Source organism: Rana temporaria, chromosome 3 (genome assembly GCF_905171775.1).
Source record: "Rana temporaria chromosome 3, aRanTem1.1, whole genome shotgun sequence".
NCBI lineage: Eukaryota > Metazoa > Chordata > Amphibia > Anura > Ranidae > Rana > Rana temporaria.
Genome location: NC_053491.1, coordinates 159200888 through 159228577, shown reverse-complemented (window position 1 = coordinate 159228577; position 27690 = coordinate 159200888). Strand labels below are relative to the sequence as shown.

At 42.7% G+C, this 27690-nt stretch overlaps 1 protein-coding gene across 1 annotated transcript in view; it reads right to left on the bottom strand.

The window, feature by feature from the left end:
- LOC120931843 (V-type proton ATPase subunit S1-like) overlaps positions 1 to 27690 on the bottom strand; it is a 130108-nt gene that overhangs the window by 88001 nt on the left and 14417 nt on the right. Inside the window, exons 2-4 of the mRNA XM_040343715.1 lie at positions 8220 to 8343; positions 8057 to 8125; positions 2843 to 3036 (exon numbers count right to left, since the gene is read on the bottom strand). Coding sequence (XP_040199649.1) covers positions 2843 to 3036; positions 8057 to 8125; positions 8220 to 8343 — 387 coding nt within the window. The remainder of the gene's footprint in view (positions 1 to 2842; positions 3037 to 8056; positions 8126 to 8219; positions 8344 to 27690) is intronic.

The following is a 27690-nucleotide window of genomic DNA, read 5'->3' as shown; positions in this document are numbered from 1 at the left end:
TCATAAAAATATACCTATATCCAACAGTCAAGGCTACCAGTACTGCAAAGAGATAGGATATACTGTAGGATTGGCTACTGACCTTTAAACTGGAAGGGCAGCTGAAAATACACATAAAAGTGGTATTAAACCCAAAAGCAAACATTTATTTTACTGCAGCTTTCCAATTCTTATGCCTAGTACACACGATCGTTTTTCCCGTCTGGAAAACTGCCGTGTTTTCCTTTGGCAAGGAAAACCGGCCGTGTGTATGCTCCTTAGCAGGTTTCCCGACAAGAAAACTACGGTTTAAAAAATGATGTGATGTTCTCCTTTTTCTCGCTGCGAATCCCAGCATTTTTTTCCCCCCCGCAGTTTTCCTATGGGAAACACTGCGAGGGAGCATGCACACGGCCGGTTTTCCCGACCAAAGTTCTCCTGGCAGTTCTCGGTTTTCCCGGTCTGGCCAGTAAGTCTAATGTTTTCCAACAGAACAAGCTGTTTGTGACAGACTCACCTGGGACAGAGGCTTTTGGAGAGGACTAAATGCTAGCCTCTTGCCTTTCGATCATGGGCCCTGGCATTTGGGCTAACGGTGCTCTTTGTGAGCTGTATGCCTGGGACCCTGTATATGCCATTAGAGTGGTTGATTCATACTGTTGGGACATACAGTGTAAGGAGATGCTAATGCCATCCCCTTCAGCCATCTGTCTGTTCTCTGTGCTAATTGACCATGCTATTGTGTGAAGATGTCCTGTGTTTACACTTATGATAATGTGTATTGTATAGCAGGTGAGCGAGGAGACGGGACGTCTACCCTAAAAAGGTCATATCTATGAGTCGCCTAGTCTGGGTAAATGATTAGTTAATTAGCTCATGTTAATTTATGTTCTGGTTACCTCCTCTTTAAACTGTTTATAAGGTTGTATTCTTGGTTCTATTAAACACTCCATGTTCAGCAGACAAACAAGTCTTGTCTCGTTGTTTGCTTGTGAGCAGCTGGAATATCTGATATCTATATCCAGACTGATAGGAAGCGGTAAATGACGGAAGCACTCAAGCGGAGTGTGGGACGTTCCGTTACACTGTTCTTTAATATTTAGCAGTTAGAGGGGTAAGACAAACCATTTACCACTAACAGAGGGAAAACCCTAAAAAGTGGAAATGAATGCGACCCCCACATCCACAGATTAACAGGATGCAATATATTATATATTTGGTTTTGGGTTTATTTCCACTTGAAGGTAACAGCTGCACATGACATTCACAGTTACCACAATTTCCATTAGAAATTAAAAACATGTCAAGCAATTATGCTTTATGGCTCCATGCACACTGGGCCAAAATACAACACTCATATAGAGCATTTTAGTGTTTAGGAATGTTTAGGAGTGTTTAGCATTTTTTTCTGCCAGATAACGCCTCTCAAAACTCATTCCAGAAGGGTTTTTTCTGCCTCTAAACGCTGAGCTTAAAAAATGCCCCATCCTAATGTGCATGGACACATTGGATAAGATTGAGCAGCTTCAACAGGCAAAACACCTGTAGAAGTAGTGTTTTTTTCAGCCCAGTGTGCATGGACCCTAAATGGCATACTATACAGGATTTTTAAAAGGAGAAGTACAGCCAAAGCTCATTTGGCTGTACTTCTCCTGTGGATCACAGGAGTGCAGTTTGTTCTGCACTCCTGTGACCCGTTTTCAGCAGACAGCTGATTGAAGCCCGCTGTTGGCTGACGCCACAGATCCGGTCCAGGCTCGGGCAAGATCATGACAATGGAGTCAGCATCGACTCACATGCCTGGACCGGCACCCGGCTCAGCCAGAGCCAGGTGCTCCCACTGCTCCCACTCCCTCCACAGCCCAGCGCTCCAGTGAGCTTGGGGGGGGGGCAGAGCAGAGAGTGGTGACTGACAGTCAGCAGCTCTCTGCTCATGGAGCTACGAGAACCAAGTGATCTGCGGTATGGGATCACTCGGTTCTCAGTGTTAAAGGCACTGAGGAACAGATGCAGCATTGGATCGATGCTGCATCCACCTAGGTAAGTATGATTCCACACAAAAAAAAAATCTCTTTTAATAAACCCCCTTGCAAATGATTAGATATTCAAAAAAACATGGGATCACCATAATCACTAACATTCACTGTGCCTGGGTGAACAGGCTCTATTGTTTATGAAAGTTACGTCCATTTGGTGTAGATAAACCAATTTCCAATTGATAATAATGATATATTTAATCTATGATATATTTGTTTTTAAAGCATGTGTACTCAAATTTAAATATGGTATCTAATTCACAGTAAAGGCGGCCATAGATGAAACAAAATTTGGCCGGTTCAGCAGAGAACGGCAGAATTTCAATCCATATGTGGCCATTGTAGTCTATCAATCGACTTCTGTGCAACCGTCCTGACAGATAAAACTGCATGTTTATTCCGAAGGGAAAACCGGTCATGTGTACAGGGCATAAAGGAGTATCTTCAAGCTAAAATCGATCAGATCATCCATTCATCCTTTTCTCTGGGAAAAACAAGGGAAAACGTGCCTTGTCCAGAATGATTGTGTCCTAGATTGTCCAGACCATCCAACAGGCCTATAGGGCAAAGGGATTGTACTGCTGGCCATTTGTTAGCAATATTGTTTAATTTGTATTTAGTGTGTTTGGCTTTCTGAATACCAAGCAATCAAATACTTACACGGTATTCATTTAGCAAAAGTATATGTTCACTTTGCAAGGTAAATGATAGCAAACAAGATGAATACCTAATCATATGCAAAGGGAAATGTAGAAAAACAGCATTTTACTAAAGCTTTGCAGCTCCAGGAGCAAACACAATTATCATTAAATTAGCATGTACCGTACCTTGGTATTGACTGTAGATTTATTGTAATTAAGTTTGGTTTAGTGTAATCCAGATGTAATAAAGGCTCATTTAACATGTCTACACTGATCAGATTCCAGTCAGCTTGGCTTTTAAGGTATCCATGCAGATTACGAATTGTCTTCCAGTCAACTGCAGGAAGAACTAGGGAGGCTGGTGAAGAATCCATAATGTCCTGTGATAAATAATAATACATGAAGGATTTATATTAACATGAAAAATGTATTAAGTGATCATTCAGTAGTAGCAGAATTAAGTATAGCAAATTATTTCATGTAAAGGTCATCTGTCAAAGGAGTCAAGATCAAGGGCTGTAAGTGATTCATGGCAAGTAAACACACTGATGGTTGTGGATAATTAATTTGTATTGAAAGTGAATTTGTATTGAAAGTGACTATATTTAGCCATATCTATCATTTAGCCATTTAAACAACACTAATAAACTCACATGATCTATGCTGGTGTTCCTCCTTTAAATAACTATTCAAATACAAAAACATTTAATAACGCTATAAAGAAAACTTTCTGTCTCTGGTTAAGAAGAATAGGTACTTTTTATTGCATAGATAAGTAAAATACTGTAAATTTAAAGAGTCCCTCTATTTAGTATAATAGAAGGATCACACCTCCCATAAGTCCCAGTCTTTGGGGATTGAAATCTACAATTAAACCATTGTGTCCATTTATGTTTACAACTTTTAAGACCGCAAAATATTGTAACACACTCAGGACATGACAAATAACAGAAGATTTCCTATCAAATACTGGAATTGTCCTTTCCTGATGAACTCCATGGCAGATTATTTGTGGGTTTACCCTGTCTCCTCTCCACTGTTATAGGACCCCACTCCCATAAATTTCGGCTCATGGCCAGAGACTGCGTTCCGTAACTAGTCAACTCTTAACCAATGGATGGGATCTCTGTCTGCCATGGAGTCCATCAGTAAAGGAAAATTACGGTAAGTATTTGATAGGAAGTTTTCAGTTTTCCTGAAAGACTCCATGGCAGCCTATGTGTAGGAAATAACTAGCCAATACCACATGGGTGGGAATACGGATAAAGATGCCGGTTCTATACAAAAATGCACCATGAAGGTGTTGTTAGAGGCACAGGAGGCTGCCCTGCAGACAACGACTGAAGCCACGTGTCGAGACACCCCTAGTCGAGTGTGCCATCACCGCTTCTGGAGGAGCCAATCCCTTTGCCCTATAGGCCTGTTGGATGGTCTGGACAATCTAGGACACAATCATTCTGGACAAGGCACGTTTTCCCTTGTTTTTCCCAGAGAAAAGGATGAATAGATGATCTGATCGATTTTAGCTTGAAGATACTCCTTTATGCCCTGTACACATGACCGGTTTTCCGAAGTCGGAATTTTCGATGGGGCATTCACACGGACGGAATATCCGATGAAAAGCTTCCATTGGAAATTCCGCTTGTGTGTACAAGTCATTAGTGTTTCCCCCACATCTAGGGGATGAGCCTCAGTAGCTTCTGGAGCCTTGAAAGTAATAAGGACAATCTCTTGTTTTTTTTATGGAAGACCGACGTAAGTTTGGGATTTGAGTCTAGCATGAGTATGATAAGCACCCGGTCTGGGGAAAAAGGTTAGAAAGGTAGTCTCTGGCCACGAGCCAAAATTTATGGAAGTGGGGACCTATAGCAGTGGAGAGGAAGTGGGATAAACCCACACGTAGGCTGACATGGACTCTGTCAGGCATACTTATCATGCATACTTATATGTTTCCTGTGCATATACTGCAAAGGCTTTAAAAAATGGTCCAAAAAGTGAAATTATTAATATTATCGTTATTATTATTATTATTATTTGTAAATTTATCAAATTAGATTTTTATCAATGAGGTTCAAAAGGTGAAAATTTTAACCTGGCTTCTAGGGTTTGTTCAAACAGGCAGTAATAATGATTGGTTCAGGCACTTTTTAGTCCTCTTTACCCCCAGTATGACCACTGAAAGCCTGACAAGACAGAAGGAAAGGATTGTACAAGTCGCAGTTTTGGCATGTCAAAACCCAGCCCCCCCCCCCCCCAAAAAAAATAGGGACATTTGGCAGGCTGCTGTTCTACCACCCTCTGAAAAGCAATTTACCAATGTGATGGTGATTAGGATTTCTAAATGATACATTTTCTACCCCTGCTGCCAATCAAACTATTGGAAACTACAAAGAAATTCCCCAGCACTCCATTCCAGCACAAAAAAACTAATTTAACTGGCTCAATATTTAGGATAATAAAAAGGCGTTCGCTGTTACATAAAATTGCAAATAATTGTAAAGCGACGCTGCTATGTCAAACACCTCCGTAGTGTGTTGAGCATTTAGGCTGTTCATTCACAATTTCTTCCAGCCACAGCATACCCCCACACACTACATTGTGTTACCATGCATTGCATTGCCATGCGCTACAACACAGGAGCATTGAAGGTGCGTTCCTTTAGTACATTGGGTGCCTTTAAAAATGAATGACACCACAATGAATTAACAGGTTAATGTTACACAACAGTAATACAGTAGTACCTTGGATTACGAGCATAATTCGTTCCAGAAGCATGTTTGTAATCCAAAGTACTTGTATAACAAAGCGAGTTTCCCCATAGGAATGAATGGAAGCTCAGATAATTGGTTCCAATGCCACTGCTGGTGTATGCAGTACCGCATGCGGCCAGAGGTGCAGGGGCGTCGGAGACACTCGGAAACACTAGGAGACACTCGGAGACCCTTGGTGTCTCCTGAGTGTTCCAGAGTGTCTCCGAGTGGTCTCCGAGCATCATCAGCACCCCATACCACTGGCCACATGCGGTATGGCACACCCCAGAGACATAAATCCTGCTAGTCTTACGAGACAATGCTTGCAAATGGAGTCAGGATTATAAAAAAAAAAATAGCTTGTATTGCGAAACACTAATAAACCGCGTTATTTGCAATCCGAGGTATTACTGTACATAGGTATGAAGTCAGCCTAAAACTGGGACATACAGCAAACTGCATATAGCAAAAAATATACTGAAAGCAAGTGTACCTGTTGAAACTATTTAATTTGTCTTTTTTGTGCTCACTAATTAGATTGCTGCAGTGGTGTATTTTGTTTTTTTTGCTGCCCTAGGCAAGTCGTAAATTGCCCCACCACCACCATCTAAATTGCCCCACCTCAAAATTGTGCCTGCCCATGCAACGGCGGCAAACTATGTACATTTTAATATCCAAAGGTGATGCTTTAAAAGCCTTTGGAGGTTACTACTTTAGATGTACAGAGTTGATCTGGTGTTAGAAATGTGAGGTATTGCTGTGATACCTCACATGTGGAGGACGATCGCTGTGTGCATGAATGCGGGACCTACACACGCATTCGCCTTTGCAGCACAGGTTTTTTTCTTTAACCAGGATTTACCCCCTTACTGACCAGGCCATTTTTTGCGATGCGGCACTCCGATTTTTAGTGGGACTGCGACATTGTGGCAGATAGGTCAGACACTTTTGACACTTTTTTGGGACCAGTGACATTATTACAGTGATCAGAGCTAAAATTATGCACAAATTACTGTATAAATGACTAGGGTGCAATCAGGGGGTTACGTGTGTCCTAAGGAGGTGTTTCTAATATGATCACTAGGAACAGATGATTTCACTGTACTCTTCTGTCAGAACGGGGATCTGCTTTGTTTACATTGGCAGATCCCTGTTCTAGCACTAGCACTGATGGTTTCCGAGTAAACCGGAAGTGATGTCATGTCATTGCTTCCGGTTTACTGTTACAAACAGATAATCAAAGCCTTTTCTGTATTTGCTTGGCTGTCCGGCTGATCATTTGGTGGGTTGAGAGAGCCTGAGAGAGCTGTGGAAGGGCGGCGGGAAGGGGAACCTCCCGCTGCTTGTAATAGCAATCACATGGCTAGTAAGCTGCTCCAATTGCTACTTCAAGAGAGCCGACCGCCTTGTTTGCCTTGCCTTAAATATGCCTCTGGATTGCTGGGGAATTTTGTATTGTTTGGCAGTGGCGGCTGGTGGGTTCTTATTTTGGGGGGGCAGCAAATAAAAACACACCCTCTCCGGAGGCGGGGGAACGGCACTAAAAAAACACCCCTCTACCCCCTGGGTGGTCCGGCACTTACCCGCAGGGCTGTGGTGTCCTTTCCTTCTCTCCTGGAGTGCAGGCAGCGGCCGCGGTGGCTCTGGTGTCCTGTGTGTCTCCTCTTCTGCCAAAGCACTAGGCATCCAATAGGATCGTCTGACGCATTGGCCAATCAGGAAACAGGTCTCACAGACTTGCTTCCTGATCAGGAAACAGGTCTCACAGACTTGCCTGCTCATTGGCGGGGAGGAACTTTAGTGTGAAAATAGCAAAAATGTATTTACTATGGTCACACAACTGGATAAAAGGCTTAAAAAAATAGTGGCCTCGGAGCACAGAGCATTGCGCTTTGAGGCCTTTTTTTTAAGCCAATTAGATCCTCTGGCTTTAATCAGGCGCTTCAAAAAAAACACCCCGCCACATTGAAATCCATGGTCTGTCAACACTGATATATATATATCAGGGGGCCGGACGCATGGATAGGGGAGGTGGTGCCCGTGTGCTCTCTATGGACGGCTGCTTGGTATACTGACCTATCTATGTGTGCCTTTCCTGTTCTATTAATATATTTTTCTGTGTTTATTTGAGTGAGCAAATTACAAACTAATCACAGCATGAGAGCCAAAACAGACATAAAGCTCAACTCTGGTCAACTTTTCCCATGCAGTAGGGCTGTGCCTGCACTGATGGGTTAACTGCTAATTTTGTCTAGGGGTGAACACAAAGCCTATACTCACCCAATACTTCAATCCTGCAGGAAAATTACGCTCCACCACGTCCAGTGGTGGACCGTTCCTGACATTTCCATGTCAAGAGCTGGTCTCTGGGCATGATGACGTCAGGAGAAGCCCACCGCATAAGACAACTTGACCGGTTTGGAGGATTCGAGGATTGCAGAATTAGGTGAGTATTTCTCCGAACCCCTAGACAAAAATGAGCAGTTAATCCATGCAGTGCAGGCAAAACCCCATTGCATGGGGGGGTGGCCAAAATTCAGCTTTAAACTGGTAGAAAAGAGGTCAGCATAGGAATTTAAAACTGGATGTGTGATGTGATTCTGTGATTATATAAATCGTGACACCTAAATAAGCATATGTAGAAACTTGCCTGCACATTATACAGTGGGTTCTCACTTCCAGACACTGTGCTGTAATATGTGATGTCATCCATGCTTAGCTGAAAATAGAGAAAATAAGAAGAGTTCACAGAGTAATCCTATTACACAAGTATTTCAGCTTGTGTTCACTTGTAATGTCAGTAAGATACATACTGTGTCCTGGAGGAAAATCACAATAGATCCTTTCCTTGATACAACCTCTTGCAGTAAACTGTGTAATTCATCACTTGATGCAACATGTCCTCCATTTAATGCTGGTGCTGAAGCCCACACAGAGCTGAAACAAGAAAATGTACAGTTACAGTAACACCAATATCTTATTGTTTTTTCTTGACATAGTATTATTTGGATTATAATCATTTATGTGTTATACAGATATCTACATACTGTATGTATTTTACTGTATACTGCATGTGTTGTACTTACAGCTATTGTATGTCTATTGTAGACTAATCCTTTTTAAAGGCAGAAACCTTTTGTGTGTAGCAGACACCCCATCACCCCCTAATCACTTACCTGAGCCCCATCTCTCTCCAGCGATGTCCATGAATGTCTAAGCCATCCGGGACACTACTCCTGGTTGGCTGAGACACAGCAGCGGCGTCTCTGGCTCCTGGGGCTGTCAATCAAAGTCATTTAGCTAAACAGGGGAGACAGGGGGTGGGGCGGGGCTGGGGCGGTGCTCCGTATCTGAATGGACTCACGGAGCTGTGACTCAGCTCCAGTGCCCCCATAGGAAGCTGCTGACTGTGGGGGCACTCGACCAGAGGGAGGGGCCAAGAGGGACTCGAGAAGAGGAGCATTAGGGCTGCTCTGTGCAAAACCAACTGTACAGAGGAGGTAAGTCTAAGGCCCCGTACACACCATAGAATCTATCCGCAGATAAATCCCATCGAATGGGTTTCAGCGGATAGATTCTATGGTGTGTACACTCCGGCGGATATTTATCCGCGGATAAATCTCCCCTGGGATGGATTTTCAGCAGATGAATATTTGCTGACATGCTCAGCAAATCCATCTGCTGAAGTCCATCCCAACGGATGGATCCGCTCGTCTGTACAGACTTACCGGATCCATCCGTCCAAAGGGATTCCCCGCACGCGTCGTAATGATTTGACGCATGCGTGGAATTCCTTATATGACAGCGTCGCGCCCGTCGCCGCGTCATAATCGCGGCGACGGCGCAACACGTCATCGCCAGAGGATTTCGGCGCGGATTTCAATGGGATGGTGTGTACACGCCATCGCATAGAAATCTGCTGAAATCTTCGAGAGGATTTATCCGCGGATACGGTCCGCTGGACCGTATCCGCGGATAAATCCTCTCGTGTGTATGGGGCCTCACATGTTTGATATTTTTTGTTTTATTTTAAACAAGACTTTACAATCACTTTAACCACTTGCCGCCCACCCACTGTCAAATGACATTATGACGGTGCGGCTCTTGTTCTGGAATGGTGTCATATGATGGCGTCCCAGAACAGCCACGTTTTTTTAACCATGTGATCAGCTGGGTCCAATCATAGCCGGCCACATGTAAACAGACTCACACTGACAGAGTGTGTGGCAAGAGGAGCCGATCAGCGGCATCTCTTTGCAGGGGACAACAAAACATGTAATCAGGGCACTGATTATCAGTGCCCTGATTACATTATAGCGCCACAATGTCACCAATCAGTGCCAGAAATTAGTGCTCACCATTGCCCACCAACGCCAGCAATCATTGCCCACCAGTGCCAGCAATCATTGTCCACCAGTGCCCACAAGTGCCACCAATCAGTGCCCATTAGTGATGCCAGTCAGTGCTGGCTATCAGTGCCGCCTATCAATGCTGCCCACCAATGGCCATCAGTGTCCCCCATCAGTGCCACGCATCAATGCCCATCAGTGCTTATCAATGCCGCCTGTCCGTGCCGCCTATTAGTACCCACCAGTTCCGCCTATCAATGCCCATCAGTGCCGCCTATCAGTGCCCATCAGTGCCGCCTATCAGTGCTCATCAGTGCCACATGTCAGTGCCACCTATCAGTGCCCATAAGTGCGGCATATTAATGCCTCCTCATCAATGCCACCTAATCAGTACCCATAAGTGCCGCCTCATCAATGCCACCTATTCAGTACCCATAAGTGCCGCCTCATCAATGCCCACCAGTTCAGCCTATCAGTGCCGCCTCATCAGCGCACACCAGTGAAGAAAAAAAATTACTTATTTACAAAATTTACTGACAGAAACTAAGTAAAACATTTTTTTTTTCAAAATTGTTGGTCTTTTTTTTATTATTATAAAAAAAAACCTGCAGTGATTAAATACTACCAAAAGAAAGCTCTATTTGTGTGAAGAAAATGATAAAAATTGCATTTGGGTACAGTATAGCATGACCGCGCAAATGTCATTCAAAGTGCAACAGCGCTGAAAGCTGAAAAATGGCCTGGGCAGGAAGGGGGTTTAAGTGCCCTGTAGGCAAGTGGGCAGCCATACTTTGGTGAAGCTGAGTTGAAAAACTCTTAGGCCCCGTACACACGACTGAGGAACTCGACGTGCCAAACACATCGAGTTCCTCGTCGAGTTCTTGCTTTTGCCATTGAACAACGAGGACAACGAGGAAATAGAGAACATGTTCTCTATTTCCTCGCCGAGGTCCTCGTCGGCTTTCTCGGCCTGAAAGTGTACACACGGCCGGGTTTCTCGGCAGAATTCAGCTCTGAACCGAGTTTCTGGCTGAATTCTGCCGAGAAACTCGGTCGTGTGTATGGGGCCATACAGAGAGAGCACTATTCTATTGCCTTCTTTAGCAAAAAAAAACACATTCCTGCATATCAGTGTGACTTTATCAGTATCAATGAATGTGCCATATACTGTTAGATGGATAGTCAATAAGGTGTTATATGTTGAATTTAAACAATGAATGACAATACTGCATATTACTGTATTAGATTTTCTACTATTTAGTACCTAAAATGGATACCGAAACAGCCTGCCTTTTGCACTAAAAAAATACTAAAAATAAAATAAATGTAATTATAATTTAAATAATCCTTTGAGTGCAAAGTACTAGTGAGTACTAGTTCCTAGTAAGTCCTAGTAACTCCAAATGACCTTATCTGGTATGGTGCTGTACTATTTAGAGTATCTGTAAATAATTGTGGTCCAGAGAAGTTACCTCCAATTAAGATTAACAGGAACGGAATTAAACACACGGAACTAATGACAGCCAACGCCAAGATCTCACACAACTGGTTATGCGGACAAGTACAGGAAGTGCATTTTCTCATTGACCCTCCAGACAGATACAGAGGGCCAAAACAAATATTGAGCTTGTCACACCTGTCCTACTCTCCAAGCAGGTCGCTGACACATAAAGCTATGCCTGTTTATGTATAAACAGACACGACAGGAGCTGGGCTGGAGAAAACTGCTTGCATGTTTATAGCAAACATGAGTCTGTTTTTACTATACCTAGGCAAAACACAACTACTCGAATAATGCTAGAATGTGCAAACCACCTCTCTATCAAGCATGATGTTTTCACAAAATACTATTTATTTAAGGAGAAATAGTATATAAAGTACACTGCGCTCACACGTTTGTTGGAGATTTTGATTAAATACTGTACATACAAATGTTTTTTTTTTTTTTTTGCAATTCCGAAAACACTGGGGTAGATTCAACAAGCAATTGCGTCTGCGTAACCATAGTTACGCAGCGCAATTGCTTAGTTGCGCCGGCGTATCGACTGCTCCTGATTCAGGAAGCTCGATACGCAGACTGCAGCCTAAGATATGACTAGCATAAGGCTCTTATGCCAGTCATATCGTAGGCTGCATTCTTACGATGGCCGCTAGGTGGCGTTCCCGTAGTGGTCAGTGTAGAGTATGCAAATTGCATACTAACGCCGATTCACAACCCTACGCGCGCCCTGCGTACGCATTTTACGTCGTTTGCATTCGTCGGGTTCCGCGTAAGGCTGCTCCTGCTATTAGCAGGGGCAGCCAATGCTAAGTATACCCGTCGTTCCCGCGTCGCGATTTAAAAAAATTACGTTGTTTGCGTAAGTGAATCGTGAATGGCGCTGGACGCCATTTACATTCACGTTAAAGCAAACGACGTCCTTGCGACGTCATTTGCCGCAATGCACGTCGGGAAAGTTTCCCGACGGAGCATGCCCACTACGTTCGGCGCGGGAACGCGCCTAATTTAAATGATCCACGCCCCCTATGGGATCATTTAAATTACGCGCGCTTACGCCGGGCATTTTTCAGGAGCGCCCACGTAAATTACGGAGCTACTGCTCCGTGAATCAAGCGTAGCACAGGAACTTTACGGAGGCGCAGTGTTAAAACGGTACACTGCGCCTCCGTAAGAAATGGGCAAGTCCTACCTGAATCTACCCCACTGCGCTTTAAATATTTATTCAGATGCGCCAGAATATCTGTCAGCCTATTTTTTCTGCTAAGTGCTCAGGCCTCAAATCAAATAAATCTGGTGCCAATTATTACTTTACCATAGAAAAGATAAAAGGTTATTCTTTATATTAAAACGTAATTTTACATTTGGCACATTAGCGTTATAAAAAAAAAAGTTGTAAATAGTATTAATGTCTCTGTTACTGCTGGAAGAATAAAGTGTTGCACGCTAGGGATCACCTTTTTCGGCTTCAGTACTTTTGTATGTAGACAGTTAGGCAGATTCAGAGCGAGTTACGCTGGCGTATCAGTAGATACGCTGTCGTAACTTTGAATCTGCGCCGTCGTAAATTTAAGCGTATTCTGGAAACCAGATACGCTTAAATTAGGCTACGATATGAGCGGCGTAAGTCTCCTACGCCGTCGTATCTTAGGGTGCAATTTTTCCGCTGGCCGCTAGGTGGCGCTTCCGTTGAGTTCGGCGTAGAATATGTAAATGACTAGACACGCTGATTCACGAACGTACGTGCGCCCGTCGCAGTAAAGATATGCCGTTTCCGTAACAGATACGCCGCGTAAAGATAAAGCTGCCCCTAGTTGGCCTAGCCAATGTTAAGTATGGCTGTCGTTCCCGCGTCGAAATTTGAAAATTTTACGTTGTTTGCGTAAGTCGTCCGTGAATGGGGCTGGACGTAATTAAGTTCACGTCGAAACCAATACGTCCTTGCGGCGTACTTTGGAGCAATGCACACTGGGATATGTACACGGACGGCGCATGCGCCGTTCGTAAAAAACGTCAATCACGTCGGGTCACCAATCATTTACATAAAACACGCCCCCTCATCCTTATTTGAATTAGGCGCGCTTACGCCGGCCCCATTTATGCTACACCGCCGTAAGTTAGGAGGCAAGTGCTTTGTGAATACAGCACTTGCCTCTCTGACTTACGGCGGCGTAGCGTAAATATGATATGCTACGCCGCCGGAAAGATGCGCCGCCGTACCTGAATCTAGGTAAGTGTGGGTAAGTGACAGAAACCCCGGAGGCTGCCCACACCTGTGGCTTTAGGGAGACAGGAGGCACAGAAACTCATAGTGGTACCAACTGTATGTAAGCCAAAAAATATTTAAATATTAGATTCATAAGGGGTTTGCAATCTGTGTCACCGTCAGGGAGATTCACTTTCTTTATTTGCCCAGATCACCAATATCACTGGAAGAAACGGTGAGGGTAAATCCAGAGTTGCCACCAAAACAAGGATAGAGAAAATCGTCCAATGGGGGCACTTGTACACATGAAAACTGCCTAGGGGCTTGTTCACACACTCAGTGCTCTCTGAAGTGTGATCTACGTTGGATAGCTCTTCAGAGAGCACTGGACAGATGGTAAGGAGGCAATTTGTAACCCTGTACAGTAAATACTGCACTACTGCGTGCCCCCATGGACTTGGATTGGTCATGTTAATCAGTGGTAATGCCTGCTGAATGTGACATGATGTTAATTTTTGCTGTGGCCACAAAACACAACATGTACAGTGCCTTGAAAAAGTATTCATAGCCCTTGAAAATTTTCACATTTTGTCATGTTACAACCAAAAACGTAAATGTATTTTATTGGGATAATATGTAATAGACCAACACAAAGTGGCAAATACTTGTGAAGTGGAAGACAAATTATAAATGGTTTTAATTTTTTTATTTTTACAAATAAATATCTGAAAAGTGTGCATGCATTTGTATTCAGCACCCCTGAGTCAATAATTTATAGAACCACCTTTAGTTGCAATTACAGCTGCAAGTCTTTTTGGGGATGGCTCTACCAGCTTTGCATATCTAGAGAGTGACATGTTTGCCCATTTTTCATTGCAAAATAGCTCAAGCTCTGTCAGATTGGACGGAGAGTGTCTGAACAGCAATTTCCATGTCTTGCCACAGATTCTCAATTGAATTTCGGTCTGGACTTTGACTGAGCCATGCTAACACATGAATATGCTTTGATCTAAACCAGCTCTGGCTGTATGTTAAGTGTTGTTGTCCTGCTGGAAGGTGAACCTCCCCCTCAGTCTCAAGTCTTTAGCATCCTACAACATGATGCTGCCACCACCATGTTTTATGGTGGGGATGGTGTGTTCAGGGTGATGTGCAGTGTTAGTTTTCTGCCACACATTGCATTTTGCTGTAGGCCAAAAAGTTCAATTTTGGTCTCATCTGACCAGAGCACTTTCTTCCACATGTTTGTTGTGTCCCCCACATGGCTTCTCGCAAACTGCAAACAGAACTTCTTATGGCTTTCTTTCCATAAAGACTTTCTTCTTGCCACTTTTCCATAAAGGTCGGATTTGTGGAGAGCACAACTAATAGTTGTCCTGTGGACAGATTCTTCCACCAGCTGTGGATCTCTGCAGCTCCTCCAGAGTTACCATGGGCCTCTTGGCTGCTTCTCTGATTAATGCTTTCCTTGCCCGGCCAGTCAGTTTAGGTGGACAGTCTTGGTAGGGTTGCAGTTGTGCCATACTCTTTCCATTTTCAGATGATGGATTAAACAGTGCTCCGAGAAATGCTTAAAGTTTGGGATATATTTTTATAACCTAACCCTTCTTTAAACTTCTCTACAACTTTTCACGATGCTCTTTGTTCACTAAGGTTCTCTAACAAACCTCTGGGGGCTTCACAGACCAGCTGTATTTATACTAAGATTAAGTTACATACAGGTGGACTCTGTTTACTACTTAGGTGAATTATGAAGGTAATTGGTTCCACTAGATTTTAGTTAGGGGTATAAGAGTAAAGGGGGCTGAATACAAATGCACGCCATACTTTTCAGATATTTATTTGTAAAACATTTTGAAAAACATTTATTATTTTTCTTCCACTTCACAATTATGTGCCACTCTGTCAAAAAGGCTCTGCATGCTTTCCAGAAGGCAAGCATTATGTACTTGCGGCTATCAACCCAGACAGTGCCTTTATCCTGGAAGTGTGGGAATGTCAGCTCACAGGGGGGTACTTGAATGTTGCAACTGGGATATGCACCAGGAGCCAGTATACCTCGATCTCTCCAATGCTCATGAACATGCGTATACCTTTTGAAGCACTCCTTTCTCCATCAATGCCACCGCCAAACACTTAAAAGGGTGAAGATACTCAAGTGAATTTGCACTGTCAACTGCTGCGTCTGCGATGATGGGCCTCTATCAAACATGCGTGACCACAGCGATTGGCCGATGGCAGCTGCCAGCCCTGGTTCAGCAGGACAGGTCCTCCTCCTTACATGCCGGGCCAGTGAGTCAAACTCAGCTACGACGGTGTCCAAAAAGATCCCACTGGGAGTTGTATTTTGTTTCCTTTCACTAGGTTGGCTGTTCTCGCTGCTGTTCAGACTCCACCCACCGGGTACAGGGAGCTTGGTACTTTTAGATTACTATTGGCCCCGTAACATTGTGCCTTTGATGCGGTCCAACGTCCATCAGACCAGGCTCGTGAATCTGGCTTCACCGCTCAATCATTGTAGGGTGTTTCATCTTGGCTCCCTGTTTGGTGCTGCAGTAGTTATAATATCAATACTATAAGTTTGGTGGGCATGTATACCAATTGTATACATTTTGCAAATGTATTATGAATAAAGTAATCGTCATTGATACTAATGGTATTCTTCTGTAATCTATGTAATGTTATGGATGCATGTGAAGCTGCCTTGAAGAAGCAGGAAAGAAGTCTGCAAAACGTGTCGGCTTTCCGCATATACAAGCATCTGCCTTAATCTTATGTATTAAGTATCAACTATGGTCAATCATACAATGACCAAATGTTATTATTGTATCTCTGGTTTTTAACCCGAATATTTTTGTAAGAAATCAAAATTTTACGAACTTCTTTGTGGTTGTGCTTACCTCTGTGACAGTAAAACATATCTGTTAAAATCCCATCACTTTATGAGGGAGTGTGCTCTCTCCAATCTTTCACTATTTATACAGTCATTATAAAGCCTCGTACACACGGCCGAGGAACTCGACGTGCCAAACACATCGAGTTCCTCGGCCAGTTCAGCACTGAATCCGCCGAGGAGCTCGGCGGGACGAGAGCTCCCATAGAACAACGAGGAAATAGAGAACATGTTCTCTATTTCCTCGCCGAGCTCCTCGTCGGCTTCCTCGGCCGAAAGTGTGCACACGACCAGTTTCCTCGGCAGAATTCAGCCAGAAACTCGGTCGGAAGCTGAATTCTGCCGAGGAAACTGGTCGTGTGTACGAGGCCTATCTTGTAGAACCTGCTGATGTGATTACGAACATCTCCATTAAATCAGGTAAATGTTTTGGCTAATTAGTAGGGAGAGAACATGAAATCGGTATGCTCATATGCTAATGATCTTTTAATATTTCTGTTACACCATTGAGCTCTGTTGTGTTATCTACCATGAAACACTGTGTACTCATCTTTTCACCAGCAGGATGTCATCTTATAAATTGATCAGGAAGTAGAGAGAAAGCTTTGGTCAAACTTACCCACTGACATCAGATGACGAAAACAAATCTGCAAATCTACACAGCATACCGTACAGTATTGCAGTGTGCATGTTTATATATTTTGCAGACAATTAGCTAGATTCAGGTAGAGTTAGGTCGGCGTACCTAACTCTGAATCTGCGCCGACCTAGGTTTAAGTGTATTCTCAAACAGAGATACACTTAAACCTATCTAAGATACGACGGCTTGCGTCGTCCTATCTTAGGGTGCAATATTTTGGCTGGCCGCTAGGTGGCACTTCCATTGCGGTCGGCGTAGAATAAGTAAATCACTAGTTATGCCTATTCACGAACGTACGCCCGGCCGACGCAGTACAGATACGCCGTTTCCGTAACGCATTATCAGGCCTAAAGTTATTCCATCTTATAGATGGAATAGTAATGTTAAAGTATGGCTGCTGTTCCCGCTTCGAAATTCGAAAATTTTACGTCGTTTGCGTAAGTAGGGATTTACGTCGTTTACGTCCACGTCAAAATCAATAGGCCCGTGCGGCGGACTTAGCCGCAATGCACACTGGAAAATGTAGGCGCCCGGCGCATGCGCATTTAAGAAAAAAAGTCAATCACGTCGGGTCAAGCCTGGTTATCATAAAACACGCCTCCTCAGCCAAATTTGAATTAGGCGCCCTTACGCCCGCCCGCTTTAGGCTACGCCGCCGTAACTTAGCAGGCAAGTACATTGTGAATCATGTACTTGCCTCTCTAACTTACGGCGGCGTAGCCTAAATGCCTTAAGCTACGCCGCCTTAAAGTTGTGGCCATCTCTCTGAAACTAGCCAAATGTTGGCAAGTTCTTATCCTGGGGAACAATTGGCCATTACATAGAAAAATCGAATCTAGACAAGAGGCTTTTCCCACAGTAGAGTTCAACTAAGGATTTCCACAGCTGTACCCAAGCACTCCACAGGCAATCCTAAAATGTCATACTCATAACTTCAGCAAGGTGGAATTTAATGCCTAGTAGTACCTTAAAAAGGTCACTTCTGAGGTTGATACCTATTTTTAGAGTTACCATAAAAACAGAACAAATTGTTGGCTGAGAATAAGGCCTAAAGTTGCCAGTGGGATATCCTAAACCGGACACAGTAATCCAAACAGCTTAAAGTCAACAGTTTATATATATAAGAAAAAAAAAACTTGCTCTGAAAACAGTGTTTTAATGGTAAAATGTAGAAAGGAATTTAATAACTTGCCTAAAGCTATGATGAACAAGCTCAAAAGTCAAAAGTCACAGGTGGTTTTAAGGTCAGGGTTAGTGAAGGAGAGGGCTAGTTCAGTAGTTGTACCTACTGTAATCATGTACATAGGATTCCTTGTAAAAACACAACAATATGGAGCAAAATGCTCGGGCTACTATTGGTTCTATATTTATTCATTATTCTGTCACGGTACAACTTGCCACATTGCCTCATCTGCTACCACTGTGTCTACGTTCTCAGAAGAAGCATCTTGTATCCTTTCTTCTGCTATGTGTTACATCTCTCCACTACCTGCTTCATTGCTTAGATATTTAAATAAAAACAGTTTTGACATATCCTATTTTAGACCACTGATGTCATCACTGGGTCTTTCCTGAAAACATCATCGCACCCTGTCTCAATACTCCTCCACTCAGTCCTGATGTAAGCAGTGTGTTGGCTCCTAGGAGGAGTTATGAAAATATAAAAATATCTTAGTGGGTGGATCAGAGCCATCTTAATAGCATCATGGGCCCCTGGGCAAAGTAATGCTCTGGGGCCCCTACAATGGTGACAGTGCAGGTAAACAGACATCAAGTCGGTAGGAGGCAGACTGCCTCCCCTGTGTATCTATCATCAGTGCCATCATGGGGCCCCCAATTTTTGGGTAGCGTGGGTTCAAGGACCAGCTGCTTTGGGCATAGTGCAGGGCCCCCCCATGCAGCTGGGGCCCCTGGGCAGTGCCCAGGTGTGCCCTCTCATTAAGACTGCCCTGGGGTGGATGCCAGTCTGATAGAGTGGGCATTCCTAGGAAAACTGCATTTGTGCACTGACTGTCCAAGGCAATGCCCAGATTTGATGCTGAACCTCCAGGATAAAAGAACAGAAATCCAATGAATAAAATGGGCTGGCCAGGACCGATTAGGGAGAGACTTTTTTTTGCTGGAATGTTATTGAAATGCTACATTGACGTTCCATTCAGTTCTACTCACCGCAGCATGATGTAATGAAATGTAATGTGTTGCCCAGAAAAAAATGTACTGCGGATTGTATTTTTTTCAGCACAGACCAACACAGCACAGTGGTGTGAACTGTTGTCATAGGGAACCAGGCTTTTTGCCATGCCTATGCATTGATACTGCAATTGTCAAGGCTGCTCAGCACAGCCCAATGCATCCTCAAGGTAAAGCTAAAGTTCAGCTTTATGCAGCTAACACATCTACAGGATATGCATGGAGCTTTGCCCTTCTCCCCCCTTCACAGCGCAATCCCCTGCTCTGTATACAAGGATAATCTGACCAAGGTCCAGAAGCACTTACAGTAAAACACTGGTACTGAAAATGTTAATTCACTTTATTATTTTCAATAAATATGGCTTGTGCGCCTATAATGTATAAACCATACAGAGGATTCATGTCTAACAATTCCCACTATATTTCATCTTGCAGTGATTATAATCATTTTTCTTTCCTTCCAGGTGAAGAGAAAGAAAATAAAGATCAAACTATTGCGGCACAAATACGCTAATGTATTTCTAATCAAGTTATATTGCATCACACAATGCCAGTCATTGTCTGAGTCCTTGAGGTAATACTGGAAATCTGAGTCATAATCACATATAGAATATTCTCTGTGTTACAATACCTCCAGACCTAAGTAAAAAGCTTTATTTATTTGTGGCTAGCACTATTCTTGAGCTGCATGTGAGAAAAAAATACTAAAATATACTGAAAAACTATTTATAAAGAAATGGTTTGACTGTGTTTCACAGCAATACAACAGAAGGTCTCTGTAGAGCATAGTGGAAAAGTACATGAAGAGAAAAATATTATCTCCAGCCTATAGAAACTATGGGGTAGATTCAGGTAGGGAGCGCGTAACTCTATGCGGGCGTAGCGTATCCTATTTACGCTACGCCTCCGCAACTTTGACAGGCAAGTGCATTATTCACAAAGCATTTGCTCCGTAAGTTGCGGCAGCATAGCGTAAATTGGCCGGCGTAAGCCCGCCTAATTCAAATCTGTAAGATGTGGGCGTGTTTTATGCAAAATCATTGTGACCCCACGTAAATGATGCTTTTAACGAACGGCGCATGCGCCGTCCGTGAAAGTATCCCAGTGCACATGCTCCAAATTAACCCGCAAAAAGCCAATGCTTTCGACGTGAAGGTAAATTACGCCCAGCCCTATTCGCGAACGACTTACGCAAACAACGTAATCAACGGAAAATTCTACGCTGGCCCGACGTCCATACTTAACATTGGCTGCGCCTCATATAGCAGGGGTAACTTTACGCCGGAAAAAGCCTTACGTAAACGGCGTATCTGTACTGCGACGGCCGGGCGTACGTTCGTGAATAGGCGTATCTAGCTGATTTACATATTCTAGGCGTAAATCAGCATACACGCCCCTAGCGGCCAGCGTAAATATGCAGTTAAGATACGACGGCGTAGGAGACTTACGCTGGTCGTATCTTAGACAAATTCTGGCGTATCTGATTCTTTGAATCAGGCGCCAAGATACAACGCCTCACACTCAGAGATACGGCGGCGTATCTGGAGATACGCCGTCATATCTCCTACCTGAATCTGGCCCTATATGTCTGACCACATATTGGAGGCAATACTAGTAAATGATAATATTTGGAGATTGTTTTTATTTTTATTTTTGGGGAGGGTCAGATAGAGAATGGTTAATTTTTCTATCTGTCCCATCATTTCACTTCCTGTCTCAGAAGCACAGAAGGAAAAAATAGAAGAACTCTCCAAAGTAAAGGGATATCCCGTCTTGAACTGCTACCAACAGTACAAGTTTACCCATTTAAATATTTCCCTTCATCCCCTGTTCCGGTGAAAAATCAAGGTTTTAGTTTTCCAATCTTCCGATTGTCTATCAGAAAGGATTTTTGCTTGCACATGATTAGATGGAAGTCAGCAGTACTTTGGGGGTTACTCTTAATGGTCTAAGGTTATTAGTGGTGTACCCCAAGGTTCAGTGTTGGGACCCTTACTTTTTAATATCTTTATAAATGATATTGGGTCTGAGATCAAAAGTAAAATGTCTGTCTTTGCAGATGACACCAAGCTATGCAGTGGAATAACGTATTTACAGGATGTTGCCAATTTACAAGCCAACCTCAATGCTCTGTCTAATTGGGGAACTATGTAGCAAATGAGGTTTAACTACTTGCCGACCAGCCGCTGCAGTTATACGGTGGCAGGTCGGCTCCCCTGCGCGAGAGCATGTAGCTCTATGTCACCTCGCGAAGCGGCCCCTAGGGGCTCATCCCCGATCCCGACGCGCGTGCCCGGCGGGTGCGATCACCGCCGGGCACCCGCGATCGCTCGTTACAGAGCGAGGACCGGGAGCTGTGTGTGTAAACACACAGCTCCCGGTCCTGTCAGGGGGAGAAATGCCATACAATGTATGAACAGAGGACCAGTCATTTCCCCATGTCAGTCCACCCCCCCCTACAGTTAGAACACACCCAGGGAACATACTTAACCCCTTCCCCGCCCCTAGTATTAACCTCTTCCCTGCCAGTGGCATTTTTATAGTAATCCAATGCATTTTTATAGCACTGATCGCTAAAAATGCCAATGGTCCCAAAAATGTGTCAAAAGTGTCCGAAGTGTCCACCATAATGTCGCAGTACCGAAAAAAAATCGCTGATCGCCGCCATTACTAGTAAAAAAAAAATATTAATAAAAATATGTAGAAGAATACGTATCGGCCTAAAATATATTTTTTGGGGGATATTTATTATAGCAAAAAGTAAAAAATATTATTTTTTTTCAAAATTGTCGCTCTATTTTTGTTTATAGCGCAAAAACTAAAAACCGCAGAGGTAATCAAATACCACCAAAAGAAAGCTCTATTTGTAGGAAAAAAAGGACGCCAATTTTGTTTGGGAGCCACGTTGCACGACCGCGCAATTGTCAGTTAAAGCAACGCATTCCCGAATCGCAAAAAGTGCTCTGGTCTTTGACCAGCAATATGGTCCGGGGGTTAAGTGGTTAATGTTGATAAATGTAAAGTTATGCACTTGGGGGCTAAGAATATGCATACGTCATACATAACAGGGGGAGTACAACTGGGGGGATCCGTAGTGGAGAAGGATCTGAGGGTCTTGGTAGATCATAAGCTCAATAATGGCATGCAATGCCAAGCAGCGGTTTCCAAAGCGAGCAAAGTCCTTTCTTGTATTAAGAGAGGTATGGACTCCAGAGACAGAGATATCATTTTTCCCCTGTTCAAATCATTAGTAAGACCTCATCTGGAATATGCAGTTCAGTTTTGGGCACCAGTTCTCAAGAAGGATATCGGGGAACTGGAGAAAGTGCAGAGAAGGGCAACCAAACTGATAAGAGGCATGGAGGAGCTCAGCTATGAGGAAAGATTAGAGGAACTGAATTTATTCACTCTTAAGAAGAGGAGAATAAGGGGGGATATGATCCACATGTACAAATATATAAGGGGTCCATATAGTGAACTTGATGTTAAGTTATTCACTTTACGGTCAACACTGAGGACAAGGGGGCACTCTTTACGTCTAGAGGAAAAGAGATTTCACCTCCAAATACGGAAAGGTTTCTTCACAGTAAGAGCTGTGAAAATGTGGAATAGACTCTATGCAGAGGTGGTTCTGTCCAGCTCAGTAAAGTGCTTTAGGAAAGGCCTGGATACTTTCCTAAATGTACATAATATAACTGGGTACTGACATTTATAGGTAAAGTTGATCCGGGGAATATCCGATTGCCTCCCGGGGGATCAGGAAGGAATTTTTTCCCCTGCTGTAGCAACTTGGATCATGCTTTGCTGGGGTTTTTTGCCTTCCTCTGGATCAACTGTGGGTATAGAATTGGGTATATGTGATTGTACGATACTATTATTAATTTATTTCTTATGGTTGAACTTGATGGACCTTTTTTCAACCTGACTAACTATGTAACTATTTACTAAAGGCAAATCCACTTTGTGCAAACTACAAATGCAAAGTGCACTTGGAAGTGCAGTCGCTGTAGATCCGAGGGGGACATGCAAGGGAAAAAAAGCATTTTAGCTTGCAAATGATTGCATTATAAAATCAGCAGAGCTTCCCCTCATTTCAGATCTACCCCTCAGATGTACAGTGACTGCACTTCTAAGTGCAATTTCAAGTGCACTTTGCACTTGTAGTGAAAAGTGGATTTGCCTTTCGTAAATAACCCCCTTTGTCTCATTGACTAAGCTGAGGGAAAATTCCGCTGCAAAGTTAACAGTCTATTTGGCTTTAGTAAATCAACCCCAAAACCCCTTAAAGTTCAGTTTCATTCTCCACAACGCTCCCAACACAGCAGTCTCTTCTGGTGGTCAAAAAGGGGCCACAATTTTTTTCACCTATAAAGCATTATAGCTAACAAAATTCAAGAATCAGGATCTAACATCCTCTCTAGAGGGTACCAGGTACCCTCTTTTCTAAACAAAACATCCCCATGATGCTTACCACTCTGCTGGAGATGTAGTCAGCCTACAGGTTCAATGGCAACTGGATTTGGTAAACAATATGCTTCTTATAGCGGAACTGTACTCTCTCAATTAACAATAAATAGTTATAATCCTTATGCTGCAAGCATTGATAAATAGATAGGATTGTATATTCTAATTTCTGGTTTAAACCTTTTTTTTCAATTGCTTCCTGGTTTCTGGCCTAGACAAAAATAATGTCATACATCCCACGAGTCTTCGTTGGCCTTTGTGTGTTGCTGTTTAATCCAATTTCATTATCCAATAGCCCAGTTTTCCCTGTAATGTTTCAGATATGTTTTGTAAAGTGACTATTAGGTCCTTCATTTGTCAAATTTCTTCCATTTTGTGTAACAGTATAGAGATTGAGTGAGTGGAGGAGTCCTTACGTCATTGGTATGCATGACTTTAACCTCCCTGGCGATATGATTATGTCAGATTTTAGGTGCTGAAAGCGGTACCATTATTTTGAATGAAAATTTGGCGCTTTATATATAAATTTTATATATAATTCTTAGGAATAACTCACTTAAGTCTGTCCAAACAAGAGTCTAGTAGACATCCCGTGTATGATAAAGTTTGAAACACAAAATCATAAATTATAATATAATAAATAACTATAAATAATTATAACAAATAATAATAATATAATAATAATAAAAATTAATCAATGATGTAATCAAATCAAAAACACAGAAATTTGCTCAGTTGCAGAATTGTCGCTGTCATTACTTTCAGTGTCTGAAGATGAATTTCCCCACAAATCACTATTGCTCAATTCTGCAAGTGATTCTAATTTATTATCGCTGGTTTCTAGCTGGTCTAAAACCACTTTTGACGTAAACGAACACTTTTTGGTTGCTATGGACAATCTCCAGTTTCTAGGCAGAAAAAAACAGTCTTTATTATATAAAAGCGCATGCAGGACACTGAACAGACCACTAGGGACAAAGGGGGTGTGTAATTATTTTATACAGTGCTGTAATCTGTAAGATTACAGTATACTGTATGTATTGTGTGTTTTTACTTTTTTGAATTTGGCGCTCATCTCCGTACTCGTGTGTCGCAACGTCGCAGTGTACGGAGCTCGGTGGCACTCGGGGCACTGTGTGAATCGAGCGAGGAGACAGCTCACACACACACAGAAGGGAGACATTGCAGGATCCAGGGGACAAGGTAAGTAACTATGCCTGGATCCTGCAAAGCGATCCCGAGTCTGGTTTGGGGATACCGCTAATGGTACTGAAATTCCACCCCGAGCCTGACTCGGAATACCGCTATTCAGATTAAGAGGTGACTCCGATTTTTTTTTTTTTTTTTTAAAGAGAGAGGATGTTGTCATCTAGATGGTCAAATCTCGCTTCCCTTTGTATCACAAAGCCAGCATCAAAAGGGAATGTTTGGGTAAAATGTATGGATGGCAGTTGCCATTCTGTTTGAGAGAAGAAGGGCCTAATTTAACGTGCATTAATCGCAGGGTTATACTGTGGATGCACCGATCTTATAGTGTGCCACCGCCCCGATATTGAGGGAATTTGAATGAAGACTAGTGGTTTGGGCTTTAAAGGCACATGGTACAATTCGTATGAAAAAACTAGAAAATGTATTGGTATGAAATATCATAAAATCAGTTATAAACATAAAATAAAAATAGAAATTAAATGAATAGCTGGTTCTACAAAGGTTATCACAGTAAATATATGATCTCAGTATACAGAGGCTTAAATATAAAGCAAAATTATAGATACAATCTTATAATGTGTAACCCGAGTAGTGATCTGGAGGATATGGAGGGCTTGCTCTACATGTTGTGCGCTTTGGAATAGCGCTTCCTCAGGAGCATAGATATTTGAGTAATTGGGCCGCGTTGAGGGTAGACAACGTACGGTCGTATGTTAGCCCCACAATGGCTGTATATTCAGAAATAAACTGATCCAGCCTAATAGAGGGGTAATATCATTAACACGAGGGCAAAATTGCGTAAGATGATAGGGCAGTCAATTGCTGGTAAGCAACAATACAAATATCAGATCCAGGGGTATGACCAGACGGTGATTTGTATGCTAGGTAAGGTGGGCTGGACAGTAGTGGGCAGATGGGTAAATCTGCCAGACCGATAAACAGCCTAGAAGTCCTCAATCCATAGAGGGGAGGAGATTGCAGGCAATGGTAGTAAACAAAGTCCTTGAAGCCCAGAGTTACACAGGCATCCGTGAGGTATCCCCCTGGTGTAGAGATGACGCCAGTACTCAGTTGCCATTCTATACCATCTTGCTTGAATTTTGAAAATGTTCCTGGAATTTGGTACAAATAGTAACTATTCCCCATTAAATCTCCAAAAATGTATAAATACAATAGGGCTTATGTACATTTTCAGTTTACAGCTATATACTGTAATATCATTTAGTCTTGGTATTGTGAATAACAAAAGTACATGTGCTGAAGGGTATAAACTAGTTCCAAGCAGCAGAGGAGAAATTTTCAATAACAGCCTGTTGGTGAGTGACACTGTTCTGCTTCTGTTTGTTACAGAAACAATAGACAATATAAATAGACCAAGGTTGTGTTGCGCTGTAACTTTAAACTGATATATTATTTTTTTTATATTACAATAAATTAGTTTATGTTGTACTATTTCTTTAAAGAACTGACCTAAAGACAATACATGTAATAACATTGCAACATGCTCAATATTTATATTACATATTTATATATATATATATAAGTGAAGTGTGCAAAAATTCTATATGCATCTACCACATATAAAAAATCAATAACTGTAATATAAATTCTCAATGTAACTATAGGATGTGGAATTCTCTTCCACAGGCAGTGGTTTTAGCGGGGGACATCAATAATAAAAAAAAACTATTAGATGGGCAAATTAAAGCGGGAGATCACCCATTTATTTATTTTTTTACCTTTTCCCCTTAGATTCCTGCTCGTTTTGTCTAGGGGAATCGGCTAGTTGTTTTAAAATATGAGCAGTACTTACCCGTTTTCGAGATGCATCTTCTCCGTCGCTTCCGGGTATGGGTCTTCGGGAGCGGGCGTTCCTTCTTGATTGACAGTCTTCCGAGAGGCTTCCAACGGTCGCATCCATCGCGTCACTAGTAGCCGAAAGAAGCCGAACGTCGGTGCGGCTCTATACTGCGCCTGCGCACCGACGTTCGGCTTCTTTCGGAAAATCGTGACGCGATGGATGCGACCGTCGGAAGCCTCTCGGAAGACTGTCAATCAAAATAGGAACGCCCAGTCCCGCAGCCCATACCCGGAAGCGGCGGAGAAGATGCATCTCGTAAACGGTAAGTACGGATCATATTTTAAAACAACTAGCCGATTCCCCTAGACAAAACGAGCATCCATCTAAGGGGAAAATAGTGTCCTGTGCGGGTGAACCTCCGCTTTAACGACCACAACATACAGGAATATACAATGTAACACTGACATGAAAACACACACACAGGTTGGACTTGATGGACTTTTGTCTTTTTTCAATCTCACCTACTATGTAACTCATAACAAAAACTTCAATGCCACTTCATCAGGTGTGCTGTGTTCCACCGATTCTTATGAGAAAGCTCCTTACCAGAGAATTAGACCTCAAGGTGTTGGAGGTCAATTTGCGCTCTATTATTTCCACAGCACCAGTTTGTTAGTAGTGGAAAAAGGTTCTTTCAGAATAGATACTCCAAGCATAGTAAGTTCATCTCTATAGACAAATGCTCCGGTTAATGAAGTGCCATAAATATACACAGGGAAGGAAAAGAGGAAAAGCCCATAGTGTAGTATCTCAAAAACATGCTTTTTTATTGAAAGAGGGGTACTCGCAATTTTAAAGTGGAATCAGAACATGTAAACGTCACACCTGCTTCTTCAAGCCAGGGGGCGTGATGACATCATCTCTTTACCTCCGCTGGCTTCTTCTTGGACTTTTCCTCTTTTCCCTTCCTGTGTATATTTATGGAACTTCATTAAATGGATTATTTGTCCATACAGATAACATTACTATTCTTG